General features: G+C 40.0%; 2 protein-coding genes across 4 annotated transcripts; one reads left to right on the top strand and one right to left on the bottom strand.

The window, feature by feature from the left end:
- The first annotated feature begins 247 nt into the window (after positions 1-247).
- LOC121739805 (acyl-CoA Delta-9 desaturase-like) lies at positions 248-9,045 on the top strand. Of its 2 annotated transcripts, none has more exons than XM_042132383.1 (5): positions 248-350; positions 5,831-6,057; positions 6,409-6,539; positions 7,274-7,479; positions 7,989-9,045. In XM_042132383.1, the coding sequence occupies exons 2-5, from the start codon at positions 5,841-5,843 to the stop codon at positions 8,491-8,493; spliced, it is 1,059 nt and encodes a 352-aa protein (XP_041988317.1). In that variant the 5' UTR covers positions 248-350; positions 5,831-5,840; the 3' UTR covers positions 8,494-9,045. The 2 variants fall into 2 exon arrangements, with proteins under 2 accessions (XP_041988317.1, XP_041988318.1); XM_042132384.1 differs by lacking the exon at positions 248-350 and adding an exon at positions 3,929-4,039.
- Positions 9,046-10,985: 1,940 nt separating this feature from the next.
- On the bottom strand, positions 10,986-21,660 carry LOC121739801 (probable protein S-acyltransferase 23). 2 transcript variants are annotated; one of them, XM_042132372.1, is made up of 9 exons: positions 21,644-21,660; positions 19,278-19,545; positions 18,301-18,485; positions 16,063-16,237; positions 15,025-15,124; positions 14,669-14,799; positions 14,155-14,289; positions 12,547-12,786; positions 10,986-11,831 (listed from the first exon to the last, which is right to left on the bottom strand). In XM_042132372.1, the coding sequence occupies exons 3-9, from the start codon at positions 18,420-18,422 to the stop codon at positions 11,148-11,150; spliced, it is 1,587 nt and encodes a 528-aa protein (XP_041988306.1). In that variant the 5' UTR covers positions 18,423-18,485; positions 19,278-19,545; positions 21,644-21,660; the 3' UTR covers positions 10,986-11,147. The 2 variants fall into 2 exon arrangements, with proteins under 2 accessions (XP_041988306.1, XP_041988305.1); XM_042132371.1 differs by lacking the exon at positions 21,644-21,660 and having other exon boundaries at positions 19,278-19,556.
- Between the last annotated feature and the right edge of the window lie 9 nt (positions 21,661-21,669).

The raw sequence follows: 21,669 nt of genomic DNA, 5'->3' as shown, positions 1-21,669 counted from the left end.
TGTGTGGGTGACTACGTGGTGCAAGTATCGCGCCATGGTGTACCATCCAATCGTCGCGCCGCGCCGTGTTGCAGCGAGCTAACTTCACTCCGGAGGCGACGGCGGGCAGACGCTACGTCAGCGTGCGGCCGATTCCGCGGGAGGGAGACGGGTCGACCCTCGGTCAAACATCACTCGCCGCGATAGCGTGTAAATAAAATAACGTTGCATCACCACGAGATATAAAATATTCATATATATAGTGCGCGAGTATATGAGTGCATTCATTACGGGAACGTTCGATACTTACGAGTCTTGTGATATCAATATAATAATATATGATTAAAAAGTTCACTAATTTTAATCAACCGGTAAGTACAAAGCATTGAGTGTGCACTATTGCAATTTGCACTAATGTCGATACATCAATCTAATTAAAAAAAAACAGAATACTTTTGAAAACTTAATAATTTACAATATTCTATTTTTTTTTTCATTTGTCAGACTATAATTCGCGTGTTTTTTAAACGACAAGAAAAATAGACTAAAAAAAGTATATAGGTAATAAGTAGAGATGTGCCGATCATGACTTTGGCCGACTAGCCGACTAGCCGATTAGTCGGCTGCAAAGAAGGCGACTAATCGGCCGACTAGTCGGCCAAGCCGAGCACGGTTTCGGAAGTTTCCATAACTTTTTTACTGCTTTTTTACTGCTGTTTCGTGCGCAAGTCGCACACGCCGCCTGCAAACGTGTCGAATCGTGTTATGTTTACTTCGCGTACGTTACTTTATTTTGTTTCTATGATATCTAGCTACATTTGATGGTTTTCATTAAACTAGAGATCGCCCAATGGTCGAAATTCGACCTTACTTGCAACGACATTAGGACTACTACCTATATTTTGTAAAAATATTGACTTCGTCATAGTTTTTTTCAATTCTTGTCTCTGGGACTCAGCTGATCTGAGACTGGCCGTTAAAGCAGTATCTAAAATGAAATAAAAAAAAAAAACAATAATCCATTTTCAAATTTGTCAACAGACTTCAACCATAATATATAAAAAAGTTTAATTCGTATGTATAGGCTTGTCACTCAAAAATCTGTCATTTTTCCTAGTAGTAGTGTTGTAGTGTGTGTAACGTTTTATTTGTTAAAAATATATATGATAAAAGCATCATTTTAAAATAATATTAGCTCGATGCACTCCTTCACCATATAAACTATAACTGTGCGAAATTTCATGCACCTACGTTTCCCCATTTTTCGTAAAAAGGGTTACAAAGTTTTTCTCTCACGTATTATTAAATAGATATTTCATGTATGTAGGGACATGAAATCTTGATTTAATAATACGGTACTTAATTTGTTAAAATTATATTAACAAAAATAATTTCTTTACTAACACTCATTTCAGAAAAACTTTATTTAATTTAAAAATGTGTAACACTGATTAAGTGTGAATGAACACATTATAAATAATAATCAAGATTTTTCTTGTATGTAATTTCAATAACAGCAAAAAAGGAAAAAGCCGATTAGTCGGCGCTTTTTGCCGACTATTCGCCGACTACAAAAGTGGCCGGATAGTCGGCTTTACCGACTAGTCGGCACATCTCTAGTAATAAGTAACGACTAACGTTCATCGTATATTATTATATTACTTAAATCATATATAAATAAGTCTATGTATTAAATAATCGCACATCTCGTGATAATCTCGTGCACGGTCATGAAGCCTGAAGGCCGTGGAAATTGCCTCATGTTGGCCTTTTCTCCCCTTTTCTACAATCTGTCACTTCATGACCAGTGTTGCCAACTATGGGGATTTCCCACTAAATTTAGTGGGAAAAAATAAATTTAGTGGGTTTTTTAGGGGGTAAAATATTTTGGGGATATTTTTGGGTATAAAAATTTTGAAGAATGGAATATTTTTTTAATAACAACCTTAAAGTGGCTCGGAACTTTGCCGCGAGGGACCGTGACGGACGAAAATTCAAACGAAATGCCACTTTATGACATAGGCTATAGGTTTCATTTTACTCAACCACTAACTTTTACGCCGCCGCCGGCGGCAGCATGGGTTGCCACGCAAAATATGTCAGTAGAAAATGATACCTATATTCTGTCATAAACAGTGGTCGGCGTAGGTAGTGCCATTTAGGGTGAATGACCTCAATTGTATATGTTAACATGGACATACCTCCGGGATCGCGGGATAAAATCCCGCGTTCCGAATTATCGCGAATAATCAAGTATTTACTTTACAATTAATGAAAAAAAACGAGTTTTGAGTCATAATTTCGCCGGATAAAAAAGGCCTAAATAAATGAGTCACTAAACGTTTTTCTACGTCTAATATTTCTTCAGCCATGTTTTGCTTAGTTGCCAGTATGAAAAAAAAAGATTACGCGTCAAAATCGATATCTATTATTTATTAACTAAACATAACTCTTTCTTTTTAATTATAATCCATATTTATTTAATACCGCAGGAGCAAGACGTGTGCGGGGTGCGGGGTGGCCCGCACCCCGCACACAGCAAGCAGACACTTGCGAGTAGCGCATGGCTTGTTGTTCTGTGTGTAGCATTTTTTTTTGCGCGTGAGTCCAAAATATCCCATCCACACATAACAGACGAAAAGAACAAAAAATGTTATATTTATTTGGATATAAGTAGTATATCGTAAAGCACTTTCAGGCTTGCCTGTGTTGCCTGCGAATGATCGCTCGGTTGTTTGCGTCGAATGTTTAACGGTGCCACTAAGCGAATTCATTATTGTTTATTGTTGTTTAAATATATTTTAAAAGAAAGTCAATATTTGATAAACATTAAATGGATTTTTATAATTAAACAATCAAATTATTTGCAGGTAACACAGGCAAGCCTGAAAGTGATCTACGATATACTACTTATATCCAAATAAATATAATCACATTTCTGTTAATTTTTTACTTATTTGTTAATATCATATAAAACTTATAATTATGATAAATAAATAAAAAACTAACAAATTATTTCTTTATTTACGTTTGTCACAATATTTGTTGTTTAAATATCAAATTCTGAATGTATTTCCGATTATATATTATTTCAATGCGAATCCCAAAATCGCGGGATTGAGAGGCATGTCCACGTTATGCCGCGATTAACGAATCCCGCGGGATGGCACTACCTACGCCGACCACTGGTCATAAAGTAGCATTTTATTTGAATTTTTACCGGTCGCGGTCGCTCGCGGCATAGATCCGAAAGCCACCTTTAAGATGGAAGTCGCTATAGTATTTTGAGTCGTACCAGCTTACACTAGGCAGGCAGATTATTATATTTGTTGTCGTTGTATACATGTAATGAAAAAAAAAGATTGAAGTATGTATTTAAAATACATACTTCAATCTTTTTTATATGAGGGATATTTGAAAAAGTGTCCAACTGTACGCAGTAAATAACAGTTGAAAAATCCTCCAAGAGTGGCGCTAGCTGCAGCAAAGGGTATGGAATGAATGTAGCCGTTGGTGACAAAATATAAATATATATTATTTAAATAGTATTTAAATTTATTTAAATAGTATTTAAATTTATTTAAATAATATGTTTTGAAAAATATAACCTAAAATAGCTGAAATAAAAGCTGCTAAATGATTTAAAATTTACCCTGTTGCTACTGTAGCGCCACCCTAATTTAACGCATTTCAGCGGACACTTTTTACATACAGAGATAGTTCTCCTCCATCTACACTCCATAATTTAAAAACTGCTGGCCTGTTTGTTTGTTTGGCCTGTTGAAGGTGTATTTCAGCGTTTGAACGCTTAGTAGAACATACCCCAAGAAAATTTAAATATTTTGATTTTTTGGGGAGTTTTGGTTGAAATTTAGTGGATTTTGAAGTTGCTTTAGGGGGAAAACGTTTTGAATAGTTGGCAACACTGTTCATGACTCACAGTTGTCAAACAAGTGACGTTTTCAATTTGTGTTCGTGAAATTCCTGAAAATAAAAGGAAAATATTCACAAGAATAATAATTTATAAAGGAATATTTCCGTGAAAAGTGCCTCAGCCCAGGTAACTTTTATTTTATAATGCTGAGTGTATTTTTAATATGAATCATTATTGTAATACTAGAAGAGTCACAAAACCCGAAACTAGTAATCTGTGCACGAAACAATAAAACGATTTTTGTTGCGTCGTCGCGTCGCCTCGAATTGTGGATGTTTTTATTGCTCACCCACAGATCTATAAACTTACTTACCTAAATAAAAATGAATCCAATTTCCAAATATCACTTGGTCACGACATCACGCGGAAACGGCTAGACTGATTTTGCTGAAATTTGGTATCGAGATACTTTGAGTCCCGGAGAAGGACATAGGATACAGTTTGGGCAGAGCTTGGTCCAATTTGCGGCTAATTTATTTATTTTTATTTTTTATTTATTTATTTAAATCTGGCATCTTGGCCCATATTATAATATACCTTATAGACTAACATACATAACATATAAACTAAAGCTAACACTAAGCACTAAACACGTATTATCTGCGACGTGGGGCGCGACTTGTTCGGAAGTCGTCCTCGGAACCTCCTGTAGACGACTCCAATCGGCCAGAACTCCTCCTTCTCGAAGGTCGGTAGATGATGCGTCGGGACCCTCACCACAAAGAAGCTAAAATTGACTTTGTGGTGGGACTCCAAACGCTCGACCCTCAAGACGAAGTGGGTCTTGCTCCTGATATAGTCCACGACCTGCTTGATCGTTGTGGGCTAGTGCAGCCTGGACACGTACAGCGGTGTCGCGGGAGTATCACGCTGCAACAGCTGCTTGAGTCCTTTGGGTGCGGTGCCGCAATGGTTGAATGTAGTACATTTAATATATTTTATTATGATAACGAGCTTTTGCCTGCGGCTCTGCTTGCGTTAAGAAGTATTATTATATACAAACTTTCATCCCCTATTTTAACCTCTTGGAGGTAGAATTGATCAAAATCCTTTCTTAGTGTTTCTTTTTTATCAAGTATGTATTTTTATAGTTTTAGCTGCAAATAAATGTTTATTCTATTATATTCTATTCTATCCCTGAAAAATGTATGGTTACTGCACAAAATCCTTTTATGATTTGCGTATAAACTATTCAATCGATTTTGATAAATTTTGGTATGGATATACTTTGAGTCTCGGGAAAGGACAAGGGATACTTTTGGTCCCGACAAATGTATGGTTCCCGCACAATAAACTTTTATGATTTTCGCCTAAACTATTCAATCTATTTTGATGAAATTTGGCATGGAGATACTAATTTTAATCTATTTTTTTCTTAATTATACCAATTCGAATTAAATAATCATTGTTAAGAGACAGAGGACAAAGTCTGTTGGGTCAGCTGGTTAAAGTATAAAATACATTTTATAATATAGATGCTCACCTGTCTAAAAAAATAATAAATAACTTAAAAGCTACTATAATACATGACGTGAGTTAATAATTACAGGCAATTAATTATAATGGTTAAACTTGATCGATTTAAGAAATTCAAGAAAACACATTTTATTTTGTGTATTTATTGATAACAACATTTTACTATGGCATTTATTGACACAGTTTCTGTTTATTTATATTCATAAGCAGTATCAGGCTGACGTTACATGACAGTTCAAAAGGAACCAAATTTAAAGCAGTAATAGTATAGGAGTTACATTTCTTTAGTTTTTATTATACGTAACCAGGCAAAAAAAATATTTCAAAATTTGTTGTTTTTTTCTCCATCTAATAGTGTTACCTTGAACCTAACTAAGCTAATTAAAGGTGTTACTGTTGTAGTTTGGTTTGTAAAAATGTACAAATGACATTTTTTCACAGATAGACTATCATGGCGCCGAACACTACGGATGTCAATGGAGTGCTGTTTGAGAGTGACGCAGCTACCCCCGACCTGGCGCTCTCCAGGACTCCCGTACAGCAGGCCGACAGCTACCCGAGGAAGCTGGTGTGGAGAAACATCATAGCCTTCACATATCTACATATCGCCGGCTTGTATGGTGGATACCTCTTCTTGTTCTCTGCCAAATGGCAGACAGCAGTGTTTGGTGAGTGCTATTAATAAATCTCCTATCCGATTTTTTTTAAGTGAAAAATAAAGATTTGCTAAAGATTGGGATAGAAGTGGAATCTAGAATGTACATCTTAACTACAAAGATATTCATTCAAGATCATTTTATACTTTGTAACTGATGTTTATTAAGAGTTTGTATTGATTAAAATGTTATGAATTTAGTTTAACATTTTTTAAACTGCTGTTGAAAAGCAACAATTATGCATACAGAAGAGTCTCTTAAATATTTTTCCCACTGTAGAACAAATAAACAATAAGATTATTTATTTTACTGAAGATCTTTACCAATACATTTTTATTATTCTTAAAATCATTTTATTTTCAGCATTAATTCTGTACATAATGTCCGGCTTGGGGATAACAGCTGGTGCTCATCGCTTGTGGGCTCACAAATCCTACAAAGCCAAGTGGCCGCTCCGTCTTATTCTTGTTTTCTTCAACACCATGGCTTTTCAGGTATATTTTGTTTTTAAAATTCAAGCTATTTATAGTTCTACCAGGATCTGATGGCAAAAAAGGAAAAAGAAATTGATGCTACCAATGGGGAAAAATGGGCATTGTCCAAAAAAAATCACATGTACTTTTTATATTTTTTTTTCGTTAAAATAGGGTATTTTAAGAATATAAATTAAATAATTTTGAAATTCATTGGCTAGTTTTTTCTCAATAAATTTTTAAAGTTTCGCTCTGACGTCATCATCGGCCGCCAATTGACCTCTGCTTATGTTTTAAATTTCCCTAAAATCTTATTTATAATGGCTGGTTCGTCAAATGCAAGTTCTCATTATGTGAAAGCTGATACGAGAAGCTTACCAAAAGTTCGAAACGTAATGTTGGTCGAATTTATTGCTAATTTAACGCCATTGAAGGTCAAACAAAGGTTAAACGTATTTGTTCAAAAATATAAGTAACTAAGGGTATTTTTTTCGTTTATATACAGAAAAACGATCACTGACCTTATTCCTCGAAATGTTTTTGTAATGAGCAAAATTAAAAAAAAATGGACAATCCCCATTGGAGCAAAACATTTGATACTTTTTTTTCCTTATAGCTGCTGATTCTGTGTATGATACATGCAAATGTAAAAAAAAATTTCATGAAAATCGTTGCAGCCGATTCCGAGATTCCAATTATATATGTATATACAAGAATTGCTCGTTTAAAGATATAAGATATACATTATTATTCAGGACTCTGCAATAGACTGGGCTCGTGATCATCGCATGCACCACAAGTACTCCGAGACTGACGCAGACCCACACAATGCAACTCGAGGATTCTTCTTCTCTCACATTGGATGGCTGCTGGTCCGCAAGCATCCACAGATCAAGGAGAAAGGCAAAGGACTGGACCTCAGTGACTTGTACGCTGATCCCATCCTCCGTTTCCAAAAGAAGTAAGTCTTAACAATAATAATCTATAGTAGTTATTATAAAAAGATTCTATGTAATAGTGTCCAAAGTAACTGGACCAATTTTTAAAAAGAATATGGACTATTTTTATCTGTCAAAGGAAACATCAAGTATAAATGTATTCCAAATGTATTCTACATGCAAATATGTGTTACACTTCCTCCGGGGAACACTGTGTACACATCCATTTGCAAATACAGAGTTGTCTACGTGCCACGCCTTCAATATTTATTTTGGCCTATTTAAATATTATGAAAATTTTGTCACAAATGTTTCCTTTAGCTTATTTTAAAAATAAAATGTTAACATATAAAAAAATATTTGCAAGCACATGAGTTTTAAGTTAAGTAGTAGTAAGTAAGAAGAGTCGGGTTGCATAGGTTCTTAAATTTTTATTAATTTTATCTGCCTAATATTCTTTACATTTCTTACCTTACTTGTCAAAGCCAGTATGTATTTGTTTGTATTTGTAACCACAAGGCGTTATGTACAGATACTATCTGCTGCTGATGCCGCTGGTGTGCTTCGTGCTGCCGACGGTGGTGCCGGTGTGGGCGTGGGGCGAGTCGTGGCTGAACGCGTACTTCGTGGCGGCCATGTTCCGCTACGCCGTCATCCTGAACGTGACGTGGCTGGTGAACTCGGCCGCGCACAAGTGGGGCGACAAGCCCTACGACCGCCACATCCAGCCCGCCGAGAACCTCAGCGTGGCGCTGTTCGCGCTCGGCGAGGGCTTCCACAACTACCACCACACCTTCCCCTGGGACTACAAGACCGCGGAGCTGGGCAACACGCGCATCAACCTCACCACCGCCTTCATCAACCTGTTCACCAAAATCGGCTGGGCCTACGACCTGAAGACGGTGTCGGACGAGATCGTCCGCAGCCGCGTGCAGCGCACCGGGGACGGGTCGCACGCGCTCTGGGGCTGGGGCGACGAGGACATCGCCAAGGAGGACGTCACCAACGCCATCCGCATCAACCCCAAGGACGAGTGAACGCCGCCGACCCACAGCTACGAACATTGAGTGTATCTCATCTCTGACATCATTAGAGTTACATTTTATTCGTTATTACTAATCTATTTAGATATCGTTCTGCAGTGTAGCTCGACGCTACCTGCACTCTGTGTTAAGGATATAATTGTAATTTAAAAATATTCTATTGAATTTCTCTCGTTTAGCTTGGCAGTAAACGAAATTATATTGAAGAGAATTATGGTAATGTTACAATGTTACATTGAAATAATAATATTGAATATTTATTGGCAAGCTGTAGTATTATAAGTGAGATTCTGCTTCCATCGAGCGAATACGGTAGGTTACGGCGCATCAGTATTATACCACGTAGTTACTTGTAGATCGTTATCGCATTTGTAGGTATTAGTATTTCAGACATCGTTGAACGATTGCGAACAAATGTGTCGAACGTGCCAGGTTTCAAATGCACATAGAATGTATTTCGTGTACAAAAATGATATAGTTTTCTATGTAACGAAACCACTCTAAATGACAGATTATTATTTTTATAAAACTGTATTTTTGCACAATATAATTTTATTTTTTACTTAATGGCACCATTTGCCTCGACTGATTTACGAGATCTACTGTTCCATATAAGCTAAATTTCAACTCCTTTTTAACTTATAGTTGTTGTGAATCTGATATATGCCAGTGAGGGTTGAGTTTGGTTTAATTTGTGTAGATAAGGTACTTAAACGTAGACAGATAAAACGCGTAATCTATATCAGTACCTAAGCCGTAAAAATGTGTCGGTGTGCCTGTGTAACAGGCTTACACTATATAGATGTAATTGAAGGTTTGAAACCTATTGAATGATATTTGAGACTGCTCTTACACGGGCTGGCTGGTAACTTTTAAAAGTTTATTTTGACCGGAGCGTCGCGACGAAATATAATTTCGTCCGGCCCGTGTAAGCGACTGATGTCTTGTTAATACCTAAATGTGATACTTAGAAGGGTAAAATACTATTATTTATTGTTAGAAAATTTAATCCGTTTATTTTCCTGTTGTAACAGAAAAGAAATAGGCTATGCAATCGAGATTATCGGCGGCGAATATCACTAGTTTCTATTTCATTTTGTTTTTATGTTAACATTTAAAACAATTAATTCGTAGAACAAAACTTAGTTTTTCTCGAATGTTTTGGACTGCGGCATCGAATGGTCTGGGCTAAGACGTATGTGTACTGTTGATTCAGTTTTCGTTGTCTTTAACATAATAAATGTGCAGTTATACATTGTTGTTTTATTCCTCGTATTTTACCTTGTAGCATGTCTAGGGAGTAGCGAGTAGGGACATACTTATTTAGAAAAAAATAAATTTGTAGTTATGTTGCTTATGCATCGTACTACCAGCCAGTCTCAAAAGAATGTATTTTTAAATAAAGTTGTAATTTAGAGTGAAGTCAATCGTGAAACGAGCGTAATTTGTGAGTCGCAGAACTTCGGTTGGCAGATATTCTGCTGCGTTCAGTTTCATAGAAAATTCCTACTTCATTCACACGAGCTTAATTTTGTGAGACAAGATTAGTATGAAAAATCGGCTTAGTGTGTTTAGACTCAGTGTCTAAATACACTGCCGAATTTCCGCGGCGGAAGTTCGGCTTGATTCCGCCTGCAATGCAATGTATGTTTATTTTTCTCTATGCTGCGTTGCAATGTATTTGAAATTACCGATGACACACCACGCCGAAATTCTGTCGCGTTATATTGTATGCGTTTGATATTGCTGACGTAATCATGCGTAATTTCCGCCGCGAAACTTCTGCATAGTGTGCTTCACAGGTGTATTAGACACGACTCCCAAAATTACGCTCGTTTAGCTTCACCCTTAAGCAACACAAACAGAATGGCCATTATTACTATTGCAATATTTAAATGCAGTTGGCGTTTAAATATTTGCAATAAAGTGCCAATGAGACATTACTTTGATCGAGTTTAGGTACAACTTTTGTTTCCGAAGTTTAAATTGGGTATGCAAAGAGCAAATAAAGGCATGGTTGACGGTTGTAAACTAACGAGCAGAGACTAGGTACCTACTCTGGGGTGCGTGCCAGTTAATAACAACAGTTTAAGCTTAACTCATTTATTCTAATAAAGATATTAAGTAATTTCTCAATTATACTAAACGCTTAATAAACCTAACAATTTATAAATCGTCCAATTGTGTACTTATAAAACAACGAGGAAAATACTTTAATTTGCAATATAATGTGTGACCCGCGGTGTAGCGTCATTGTTATTTGTTAACAATAAATGGCTACCGCCTACGCTATTGTATTATAGGTAACGCTACTATAATATAGTGTCGGACGAACTAGACAGCGTCGGGGGCCAACGCCCATATACCTATTAGGGCGGCAAAGTTTTGGCTACAGATCCCTACCGAGTGTGCTGAAGCTATATCATATCACAGATTATCGAAGTGTTAAATCTTTGTATTTAAATATCATCCATTTGCGTGCATATTATTATTTTTCAAAGACTGCGCTCTAGCTGGGTGATCGCGGTGGGGCGGAGGGGGCGGCGTCACTGCTTGTGCAGGCGCAGCTCGTGCGGGCGACCCGGCGCGCGCGGCCAGCCGGCCCCGCCCCCCGCGCCGCCGCCGCCACCCCCGCCGCCGTCCGGCCATCACAAGCCCTCCTCGTAGAAGACGTCGGCATCGTCGAGGCGGTCGGGCACGCACACGAAGAACTCGACGAGGTTGAGCAGCGGGCCGCGCGAGAAGGGGTTCTGGTAGCGACCGCGGCGGTCGCGCAGGTAGCCGTAGCGCTTGTAGTTGAACATCTCGTTGGTGGTGAGGTTCATGCAGGCGTGCAGCACCGACGTGCACGTCAGCGCCCAGCCCAGCGCGCAGAACGTCACCGCCTCCACCAGCCCCAGCAGGTACAGCAGCCCGAAGCCCTCTAGCAGCAGACAGTAGCACGCGAAGTAGATGGACAGCGAGCAGTTGATGGCGACGCTGGCCACGAACAGCAGGAACCACATGCGGTTGCGGACGCCGACGCAGTTGTAGATGAAGGGGCAGTGGTGGTCGAAGTAGGCGACGCAGCGGCGGCACACGCGGCAGTGCTTGGCGCGCAGCGGGCGCAGGCAGCGGCACGTGTGGCACAGCCGCGCCAGCAGCGCGTCGCGCCGCCGCCACTTGTCGTAGTAGGGGATGCGGCGGATGGCGCGGTGGTAGGTGTCCGAGTTGCGCGGCAGGTAGCCGGGGTCGCGCCGGTTCGCCACCACCCAGCTCAGCCACATTATGCCGTTCCAGTACAGGAAGCAGTAGTGCGACAGCCGCAGCGTGTTCCACGTCAGCGGGATGCACTGCGGGTCAAGTGGTCATTGTTCTGAATTCAATTTAATCTTATAGAACACAAAATATAACTCAAGACTCAATGCGACCAAACAAATTGTGAGATAATAAAGAAGTCCAGCCGTGCTAGCATACGCCAACGAGATATCTCACTCTACACATTTTCTCGATGTTAACTGGTTTATCTCTTCATCTGTATACCTGTGAAAACTTGTAATTGGCCTTATTGTTCTATGTTTATCATTACGTCCATGTTATCTAGCTGTAAGTTTTCCTCTTTATAAATAAAATAAAAAATAAAATAAAATCTCTATTGACCTTAACATGACATAAATTTTTCTCGTACGTCTGTCGTCAAAATTAGATTTAATTTTTTTTTATATGTGCTATTTTTTTCTATATACTAACGAACTAGTAAATATAGGAACGAGAAATTTATCTCTCGAGTCTCGACGTATTCATGTTAGCGAAAAAGAGATATATATCGATATCGACAATATCACTAAGCTCGAGAGTGAGATATCCACGAGATATCTCGTTGGCGTATGCTGGGGGGGCAAAACTCTTTTATTTCATGACAAAAACGAAGCTATACCTACTAATGTTACTAGCGTTAGTGCTTTGTTATTTTTAGTCAAGTTTAAGTAAATGAATTCTAAACAAAACAGCGCATAAATGTTCAGGCAGAGCCGTATAAGAAATCGGTCCTTCGAGCCGGATCCTCACCCGTATGATGTACATGGGGTACCCCCAGAGCAGCACGGAGACGAGGAAGAACAGCAGCGGGCCCTTACTGTCGCCGGCGCCTCCGAACAGCAGCGCCCACAGCTCGGACAGCTGCAGCGGGTGCGCGCGCCGCTTCAGCTCCTTCTGCAGCAGTGCCACCACCTCCGTGTGGCGGTGCGCCTGCGCCAGCATCAGCGGCGTCTTGCCGTTCTTGTCGCGCGGCTCCAGCTCTGCTTTTACCTGGATGGTGTTTGTGTTTGTGAACGTGGAGTTTCCAAACGAAGAATTCAGACCGTAATGCTAATACGGCAACGGAGATGGCGAGCTATTGATACCTACAGAAGTATCTGTGTAGGCCCTAGACTATCGATGTGCCTCAATGATTATCTCAAGACGTTCCTTACAACATCAAGGTGAAGACCATTATGACACCACTCTCTCAGCCGCATCGATTGTAATCATTATCTAGATCGGAGGCATCATACGTTTTTATATTTTCTTATGCGTGATTGCATAATTTCACCAAGAATCAATAAATTGGCAGCATAAAGTATTACGCAGTCCGGAACAACAACAAAGCCCGGTGCAGCCTTGTAAGCTGTGACGAATTACCCTCCAAACTCGGCCGACACCGCCGCGCCGCGATTTGCATATTAATGTGCTCGAGTGCTGCACGTTAAGGGTTAACTCGGCTATCGATGACAATCTTAACAATAGGTACATTGATTGGCTAAAATAATTATTACTTACTAGAGATCGCCCAATGGTCGAAATTCGACCTTAGACTCAACGACATTAAGACTACTACGTTTGATTTGTAAAAAAATATTGACTTTATCATATATTTTTTTCAACTCTCGTCTCTGGGACTCAGCTGATAATCATAATCCATTTTCAATTTGTCAACTTGTTGTCAACAGACTTCAACCATAAATAAAAGAGTATAATTCGTATATATAGGCTTGTCACTCAAAAATCTGTCATTTATCATGTGTGTGTGTTGTAGTGTGTGTAATGTTTTATTTGTTAAAAAAATGTATGATAAAAGCATAAATTCAAAATAATATTAGTTCTATGCACTCATTCACCATATAAACTATAACTGTGCAAAATTTCATGCACCTACGTTTCCCTATTTTTCGTAAAAAGGGTTACAAAGTTTTTCGTTCGCGTATTAATATTATGATACTCCATACAAGTTTAGGTGACGTACATATTTGAAGAACTCCCACTCTTTTGAAACAGCTGGTTATTATTTCTTTGGACATTTAGCACTGTTCTAAAAGTTATCATTTTATGACAGACGATATTAAAAGACATCGAAGTGGACCATAGTAGTACGGGGAATTCTTTTTTTTCTGTGATCGAACTGCGCAGCATGAAGGTGCGTCTGTTCGATGCCTAAAGTAGCGCAAGTGTGTAAAGGTGGACCATTTGTGTCTGTATCGATGCTGCATCGCCGCATCGCGGCCGCATCGCGACAGCATCGCGACAGCATCGCGACAGCATCGCGACTGCATCGCTGTTAAAAGTCGCAGTGTGTTAGGGGCCTACGGTCACAGTCACCACTCAAGTCTAATCTGGGCGCAGCTTGTCGCTATCCGTTACCTTCTCAGCGAGCAGGCGGACGCAGGTGAGGTTCCCGGAGAGACAGGCGAGGTGCAGCGGCGTGGAGCCGAAGTTGTCAGCGCGGTGCAGCGGCACCCCCGAGTAGATCAGCAGGCGCACCACGTCCGCGTGACCCTGAGGCAGATGTTGAAGGTTGATCGTCGAACAGGAGGACATTATATGATAGAGGTCGCTACTTTCCTCTTACACTCGAGGTCTAATGCTATCTTGGTCCACAGGCCGGCCGCCGGGGTAAGGACCGAGATAGCAATGCTTTTGTTCGTAAGTAAAAGAGACAAAAGTCGTTGGACCTACTTATGTAGACTTTGAACAAAAAAAATAAATAAATCGACATTCTTGAAAAGTAAGCGAGCTGATGATGATGAGTTGCAGCTATTGAGCAGCCTCATTTCCGAGCTTTTGACTTTTGACGAGTGAAATTTTGACATAAGAGCTTTTTTTACACAGCCCATAAAATGATAGTTTCCTTCAAGTCAAGTCGTTAGATATGTACCTTGTACGCGGCCCAGTGCAGCGCGGCGTCGCCGTTGATGTCGGCAAGCTGCGTCGCGGCGCCCATGCCCAGCAGGTACGCCGCCGTCGCCGTCTTGCCGTACATGCACGCCGTCATCAGCGGCGTCAGACCTGACACAGTCACGCTGTATATTACTTATTGCGCATGAAAAAATCGTAAGCTTTTCAGTTTCCTAGCATATTAGATATATAGATGTTAAGCCTCGAAAAAGATTGTGTTGACTTGGTATATCAGACTAAGTATTTTAATGCACTAACATTATTCCAACGGCATATTATGTAGAAAGTCGTGCATATTTTTCGTGTGCGCATTTTGCAACTTGTATGGTATGTTACCTTTAAAGTCGACGGCGTTGACGGCCACACCGGCCTGCAGCAGCACCTGCACGACGGACGCGTGACCCTTGCGGCACGCCCAGTGGATCGGCCGTGGACCCTACAGAACAATAAACCGAAGTTAACTAGATAGCACTGTCTTTAACTGTCGAATAACGGATCTTTCGTATCTAAGTTGACCGCCAAACCAATATTATGTAACCCTTACATGCACCGTCGCAAGTGAGTCTTAAAATTTCTAGTTAATACCTATATCAAAATAGTCCGACAGGCATTGACTAGACTCATTGACCTAGGATAGGCTTAGTAACAAATAAACGTACTTAGCCATAAGTACTTTTGAGAGGTGGCTAGTCTCAAGAAGAGACGCGAGCTATCTCACGTCCGCATGGTGTTGTCATGTGTTGTGGAGTGTGTGTGTGTGTGTGTGTGTGTGTGTGTGTGTGTGTGTGTGTGTGTGTGTGTGTATGTGTGTGTCCAAATTCCAATAACACAATGCAATGTGCAAATTCCCATTTCATTGACACATCAGCATCACATTGTTTTCCTCAATGAATTACATTATTATTCATTCATTGTCCTGGCAATTCAACTCGTTGTTTATATGACTGTTAATATAGGTACTTAATTTTAAATTTATGAGTATGTTTGGTTACAATATATAGTGGCGTAAACATAATTATCATCCAAGATCAATGTGCTAATTGAGAAGTCTCAAAAACAGGAGCACTCTGCAGATAGGCCAGGGCATTACTAACCAGATGCGCAATATGTAGCAGTTACAAAGAACCAGAGGCGGCGTAAAGCGTGGGCGACGTGGGCCATCGCCCACGGCCTCGTGAGACTTGGTCTCGTGGTCCAAGGGGCCTCGTGCCCCGAAGATTTTTTTGAGTATGATTTGAGTATATTAAAATAATTATTTCTCTCAACAAAATGCGTCATCAATCAGAGGGCCTCGCAAACCAATTTTGCCCACATACATTTTTTGCCCCGTCAAAGGACACGCCGTTGGGTACCTACATCACGTCTGAACGGTACCTGCGTGCCCAGGCAGGAGAGGTCGACAGGCGCGCCGCGCTCCAGCAGGTAGCGCATGACGGCGACGCTGCCGTCCAGCGCGGCCCAGTGCGCCGGCGTGTATCCGTGCGGGTCCCGCCCCGCCAGCGCCGCCACGCCCAGCTTCTCCACCGCACGCTCCGTCTCGCTCACCTCGCTGCGGAGAGAAAGAGAGGATGCGATAATCCATAAAACATTTTCTATGTTCACACCATAAAGTTAATATAGGTACCTAGCGGAATAGAGCAACAATCTCGAGCTGTCAAACGTAACCAAAATTGGTTTTCATCTGTGTGAAAAATATGTGCACGTATAGGTACACTTACACAAGCATGATTGAACATGAATTCTATGAGATTAGTGCGGCACGTGCCGACTGGACGTCAAAAAAAGAGTGCCGCTGTCATATACCTGTCACACGTCTCTTTTTACCACGCAGTGTTACTGATAATGACATCTCTATTGCTCAGGTCTAATTGTTTCTCTATTCCCCTAGGTAGGTATATTAATTTTATGGATCACACAGAAATTTATGACAGTTAAGTACCTACAGTCCGATGCGGAGCATATTAAAATTCGTCTAATAAAACACAATATCTCTATTGTTTCTTTAATTTATGCATAGCAAGACAACAGCTATCGTGCTTTTATAGCTAACTAGCTTTTGCCCGCGGCTTCGCTCGCGTGAAATTCGAAAATCGTGTACAATACGAATATTCTTGCAAATCTCCTTTAGAATCATGATGTTTTTCCAAGACCAAAAGTAGCCTATGTTACTCTCTACCCTTTCAACTAAGTCGATGCCAAAAATCAAGTCAATTGGTTGCTTCGTTAGGCTGCGAAGAAAGGACAAAGAAACAAATACACTTTCGCATTTATAATATCAGTATGGATAGCTGTTTCCCGCGACTTCGTAGGCGTTAGCATAATATAATAACGGAAATGGATAATTCTCTCCTTTTTATGGTCCCTTACTCAAATGGTAAAAAACGGAACCCGAGTACAAAGATATAATATCAGCCTGTCCGTCTGTCCATACCCAGGCGCAGATGCTAAGTTTGAATAAGGCATATATATCTGCAAAAACCGTATTCAAATCGGATCAGTAGTTTTCGTGTTAAAGAAAAAAGTTTTATACAAAATCTTGCCCCCTCTTTTGTCCCCTTAGAGGGGTGAGGGGAAAAATTTTATACACCAGATATTAAATTGGAAAACACAGTTTATAATATGATGTAAGTTTATTCAAGAAAAAAGTTTGATACAAAATCTGCCCCCTCTTTGGTCCGTTTGAGGGGTGGGGGGGAAAAATGTTATACACCAGATATGAAGTTGGAAGAAGACAAATATATCTGCGAAAACCATATTCAAATCGGATCAGTAGTTTTCATGTTAAAAAAAAGTTTGATACAATATCTAACCCCCTCTTCGGCCCCCTTAAAGGGGTGGGGGGAAAATTTTGATACACCAGATGTTAAATTGAAAAATACAGTTAATAATATGAAGTTAGTCCTTTGAAGCAAAAAGTTTGGTACAAAATTTGACCCCCTCTTTGTTCCCCTTAGAGGGGTGAGGGGGGAAAACTTTATAAACCAGATGTTAAGTTGGAAGAAGATAAATATATCTGCGAAAACCGTATTCAAATCGGATCAGTAGTTTTCGTGTTAAAGAAAAAAGTTTGGTACAAAATCTTACCCCCTCTTTTGACCCCTTGGAGAGGTGGGGGGAAAAATTTTTGTACACCAGATGTTAAGTTGGGAGAAGACAAATATATCTGCGAAAACCGCATTCAAATCGGATCAGTAGTTTTCGTGTGATGCTGGAACAAACATACAGACAGACAGACAGACAGACAGACAGACAAAAAACTAACCACAGTTTTGGCTTCTATAGCGATGTAGTAACAGCCCCCGCTTATTATTTTTTGGATATCTTTAATGTACAGAATTGTCATTTCTACAGTTTTATTATATGTATAGATAACGCACTTGTGAAAACGATCAGCAAGCGACTAAAGAAACAAACTTAACTAGTAATAGATCAATCCTATCACTAGTAGGTACTTTAGCCGCCTCTTCATATTACATGTTAACTACTGTTATTTCGTATAATATAAACAGCTACCTACTCTTCTCGTACCGCTCAACTACCAAACTTTGTGTTCATGCCCTGGATCCAACCCACTTCATGCATTCTTTACTACTTTAGACTTTAGTGTCTCACCCGGAGCGTACCGCCTCGAAGATGAGCTGCACATCGGAGAAGTGCAGGCCGGGGGGCGCGCGGGGCGGCGCGGGGTGGGAGTCCGGCGAGACCGGCGAGCAGGGGGGCTCGTCCGCCGCCATAGTGCAGGGGGGCGGCTGCGGCAGCGCCCACACGCCGCGCGCCGCCCCCCCACTCGGGTATACCTGCCATCACAACACATTATGGTCTCATATAAAAGAATTGGCTTCGGCCTTCACTATCAAATTTATTTAAAATTAAAGGTTGTCTGGCAGAAACTGCTGCTAGCAGTAAGACCGCCTATTTGTACATATTTTTCCTTTATTGTGTTTTTTAAGTTTAAGTTTAGTTTTAAGTTGTACAAATAAAGTATTTTCTATTCTATTCTATCATTCATTAAATAGAGAAAACATAGAAATGGCTGTATGGGCAACGCTCCCTTTGCCTGTCCCGACCGGGACGAATTAAAAAAAAAAACATTATGGTCTCAGCTCTACAATTGAGTCTCTTTTTTTTATTGCTTTTTAGGTACCGTACCCACAGGGCTGCAGGGTAAAAAAGGGGCCCTATTTCTAAGACTTCGATGTCTGTTCGTCTGTCTGTCTTTAGGCTGAATGTACTTACAAAGAACAAAGTTTTGCCTACTTTTGCTCTTTATTGGTACGGAAGCCCATGTGCCGAGTCCAACATGCACTTGGCTTATTTTACCCTAATGTATTGTTATGTTCTTGGTACTTTAAATGTTAAGCTGTAATCGGAGACTAGACATTTTTCTCTATGCTGTAATGGACCTATAGTTAGTAGGTACATATTATTACATGTAGCAAAGGTTATTTGGCAAAACCATGCTTACAGTGATCATTAAATAGCAGCTGCAGATCTGGAACTATATTTGAATAGATTTACCTACCTATTGGCCATTGGGAAAAACATTTTAAGTCACAATAGAGTACATGACGTCAGTCGTCGCAGCTCACCTTGCTACTCACGGTGAGGCCGACGCCCCCCGCGCCACCTGAGTCACTGTCCACCGCCACTGCCTGCTCTCCGTGACCCTCGGGGGACAGCTCCGACAACCACGGGTTTCGCAACCACTCCGTCGGGGTTACCAGCCCCTATTGATTTTACTCGCAACTACAGCACGGAGCATGCGCCTCGCCCTTCATCGCCAAATAGCTCTGCTACTTATAATATGCCATCATCAGCTGATTCCTTTGTTACACCAAGTTAAGAGACAAGGGTTGGCTAAAAAAAATAGCTGATAAAGTATAAACACTGAACGCCTGAGCTCGTATAATAACCAGGGTTGTTGCGAATATCCGCATCCGCATCCGCAAATGCGGAGCATCCGCATAGATTTAGACATCCGCATCTGCATCGACATTAAATCAATGCGGATTTTTATGCGGATGCGAATGTCATACGAGTTGCGACAAGAAAAAAAAGCGGCGGAGTCTGTGAATGGCGCGTGCCGTTTGCGCGTGACAAATGACCAATGGGAGCGAAAAAGCCGGCCAAGTACGTATCGGCCACGCACAATAGAGGGTTCCATAGTACCGCCAGTTTTTGATGAGTTTTGTATCGTCAATGAATGTACAATTATAATATATTTTATACTACTAACAACATGATCACAGTTACATTCAAAGGAATTTACACGAAAAATTCCTTTGTACTTCTCAATAACTTATGAAGTCTTCTTAGCCGTGATAATTTTCTTTTAAAATTTAGCATATTTCCTACTCCCGTGAATTTTTCCACATATTTTTCCGAAGCTACCTTTTAGCTAATAGCTGGTAGAAGGGGGAGACACTGACGATTTATTTCAATTTAAAACTTTGCATATTTCATAAATGGATATCTGAATCGGAAAACGATCTTGGAATACTCGTAATATTTTTAAAAACCCTATCCAGCGACACCACACACGGTGGAGTGGACGCGAAATAAAAAGAAACAGACAGACAGATAGACAGATAGACCGAAAATATAAGGGTCCCTCGATGATTACGGAACCCTGAAAACGGTGACAGAATCCGACGCGTTTATTGTGGTGCATCTATTGAGGTACTTACTCCAAAGTGACCTCAATAGATTTGAAGACTATTGCTATGGTAATAAACTTCAGTTAAACGTATCAAAATGTTTTTACGTTAGTTATACACGTCAGAAATACACAATCGATTCTAAATATACTGTAGGTAATCAATTTTTAACTAAAGTTAACAGCATTAGGGACCTAGGAGTTATCTTTGATAGTAATCTTCTATTTGACCAGCATATCGACCATATCGTAAAAAGTGCTAATAAAGCACTTGGTTTATTGATGAAACATGAGACAGTCCGCTAGTTTCCGATCGATTAAGACTATAAAAATCCTATATTGTTCTTTCATTCGTAGCCACCTGGAGTATGCGTCGCAAGTCTGGAACTCCCAATATGAAATTTATCGATCACGTATTGAGGGTGTGCAAAGAAAATTTATGAGATATCTTGATTATAAGGCACAGCAATGTTCAGATAACTATTTTCAACGCTGTAGAAGGTACCATTTTTTGCCACTTAAACTCAGGGGTCAAATCAGTGACATGTTTCTTAGTGAACATCGCAAATGGTTTCATCGACTGCCCTGAATTACTTTCTAAAATAAATTTACGAACCAATAGACAAGGATTTCGTCACCGGCCTTTACTTGATGTACCTTCTGCAAACAACTAATAATAGAAATAATGCATTTTTCTTACGAAGCACTCATGCTTTTAATAAAGTATCGCAGGACATGGATATTGACCTATTCTGTACTAAATCTAACGTTGTAAAACGACTATTGGCAAATGAATTCTTTGATTAGGATTGCATGATTGTGTTTGAGATACCTACATAATTACTATCTTTTGCTCATAACTTTCATTTATATTGATATATAAAAAACGAACAACAATTTCCTCTGCGAAAGTGGTAGCTAGCAGAGATAAATATGATTTAATATTTCGATTTGGTGGTCCTAAAATATGGATTGTTCTATTCAAAATGCGTATCAAAATGAACCTACTCACGAAAAATTAGCTTGATATTAATCAAAAAGTTTGTCCTAGGGAACCTGTATTATTATTTTGTAATACATTAATAAAAATGAAAATAATACTTTTTCAATTTATAAACTATATTTATGCAGGATCCGCAACATCCGCATCCGCGGATGTGAACCTCTAAAAATCCGCATTCGCATTCGCATCCGCGGATGTGAAAAAATCGGGATCCGCAACATCCCTGATAATTACTATAAATTATTATGCTGATTGCATAGTTATTGGATATATCTGGATGTTCTAGACCTACTTACGATCCTAGTTTATTGTAACGCCAAAC

This window comes from Aricia agestis, chromosome 2 (genome assembly GCF_905147365.1).
Source record: "Aricia agestis chromosome 2, ilAriAges1.1, whole genome shotgun sequence".
Classification (NCBI taxonomy): Eukaryota; Metazoa; Arthropoda; class Insecta; order Lepidoptera; family Lycaenidae; genus Aricia; species Aricia agestis.
The sequence above is the reverse complement of the archived record's forward strand: the minus strand, read 5'-3'. Positions and strand labels throughout refer to the sequence as shown.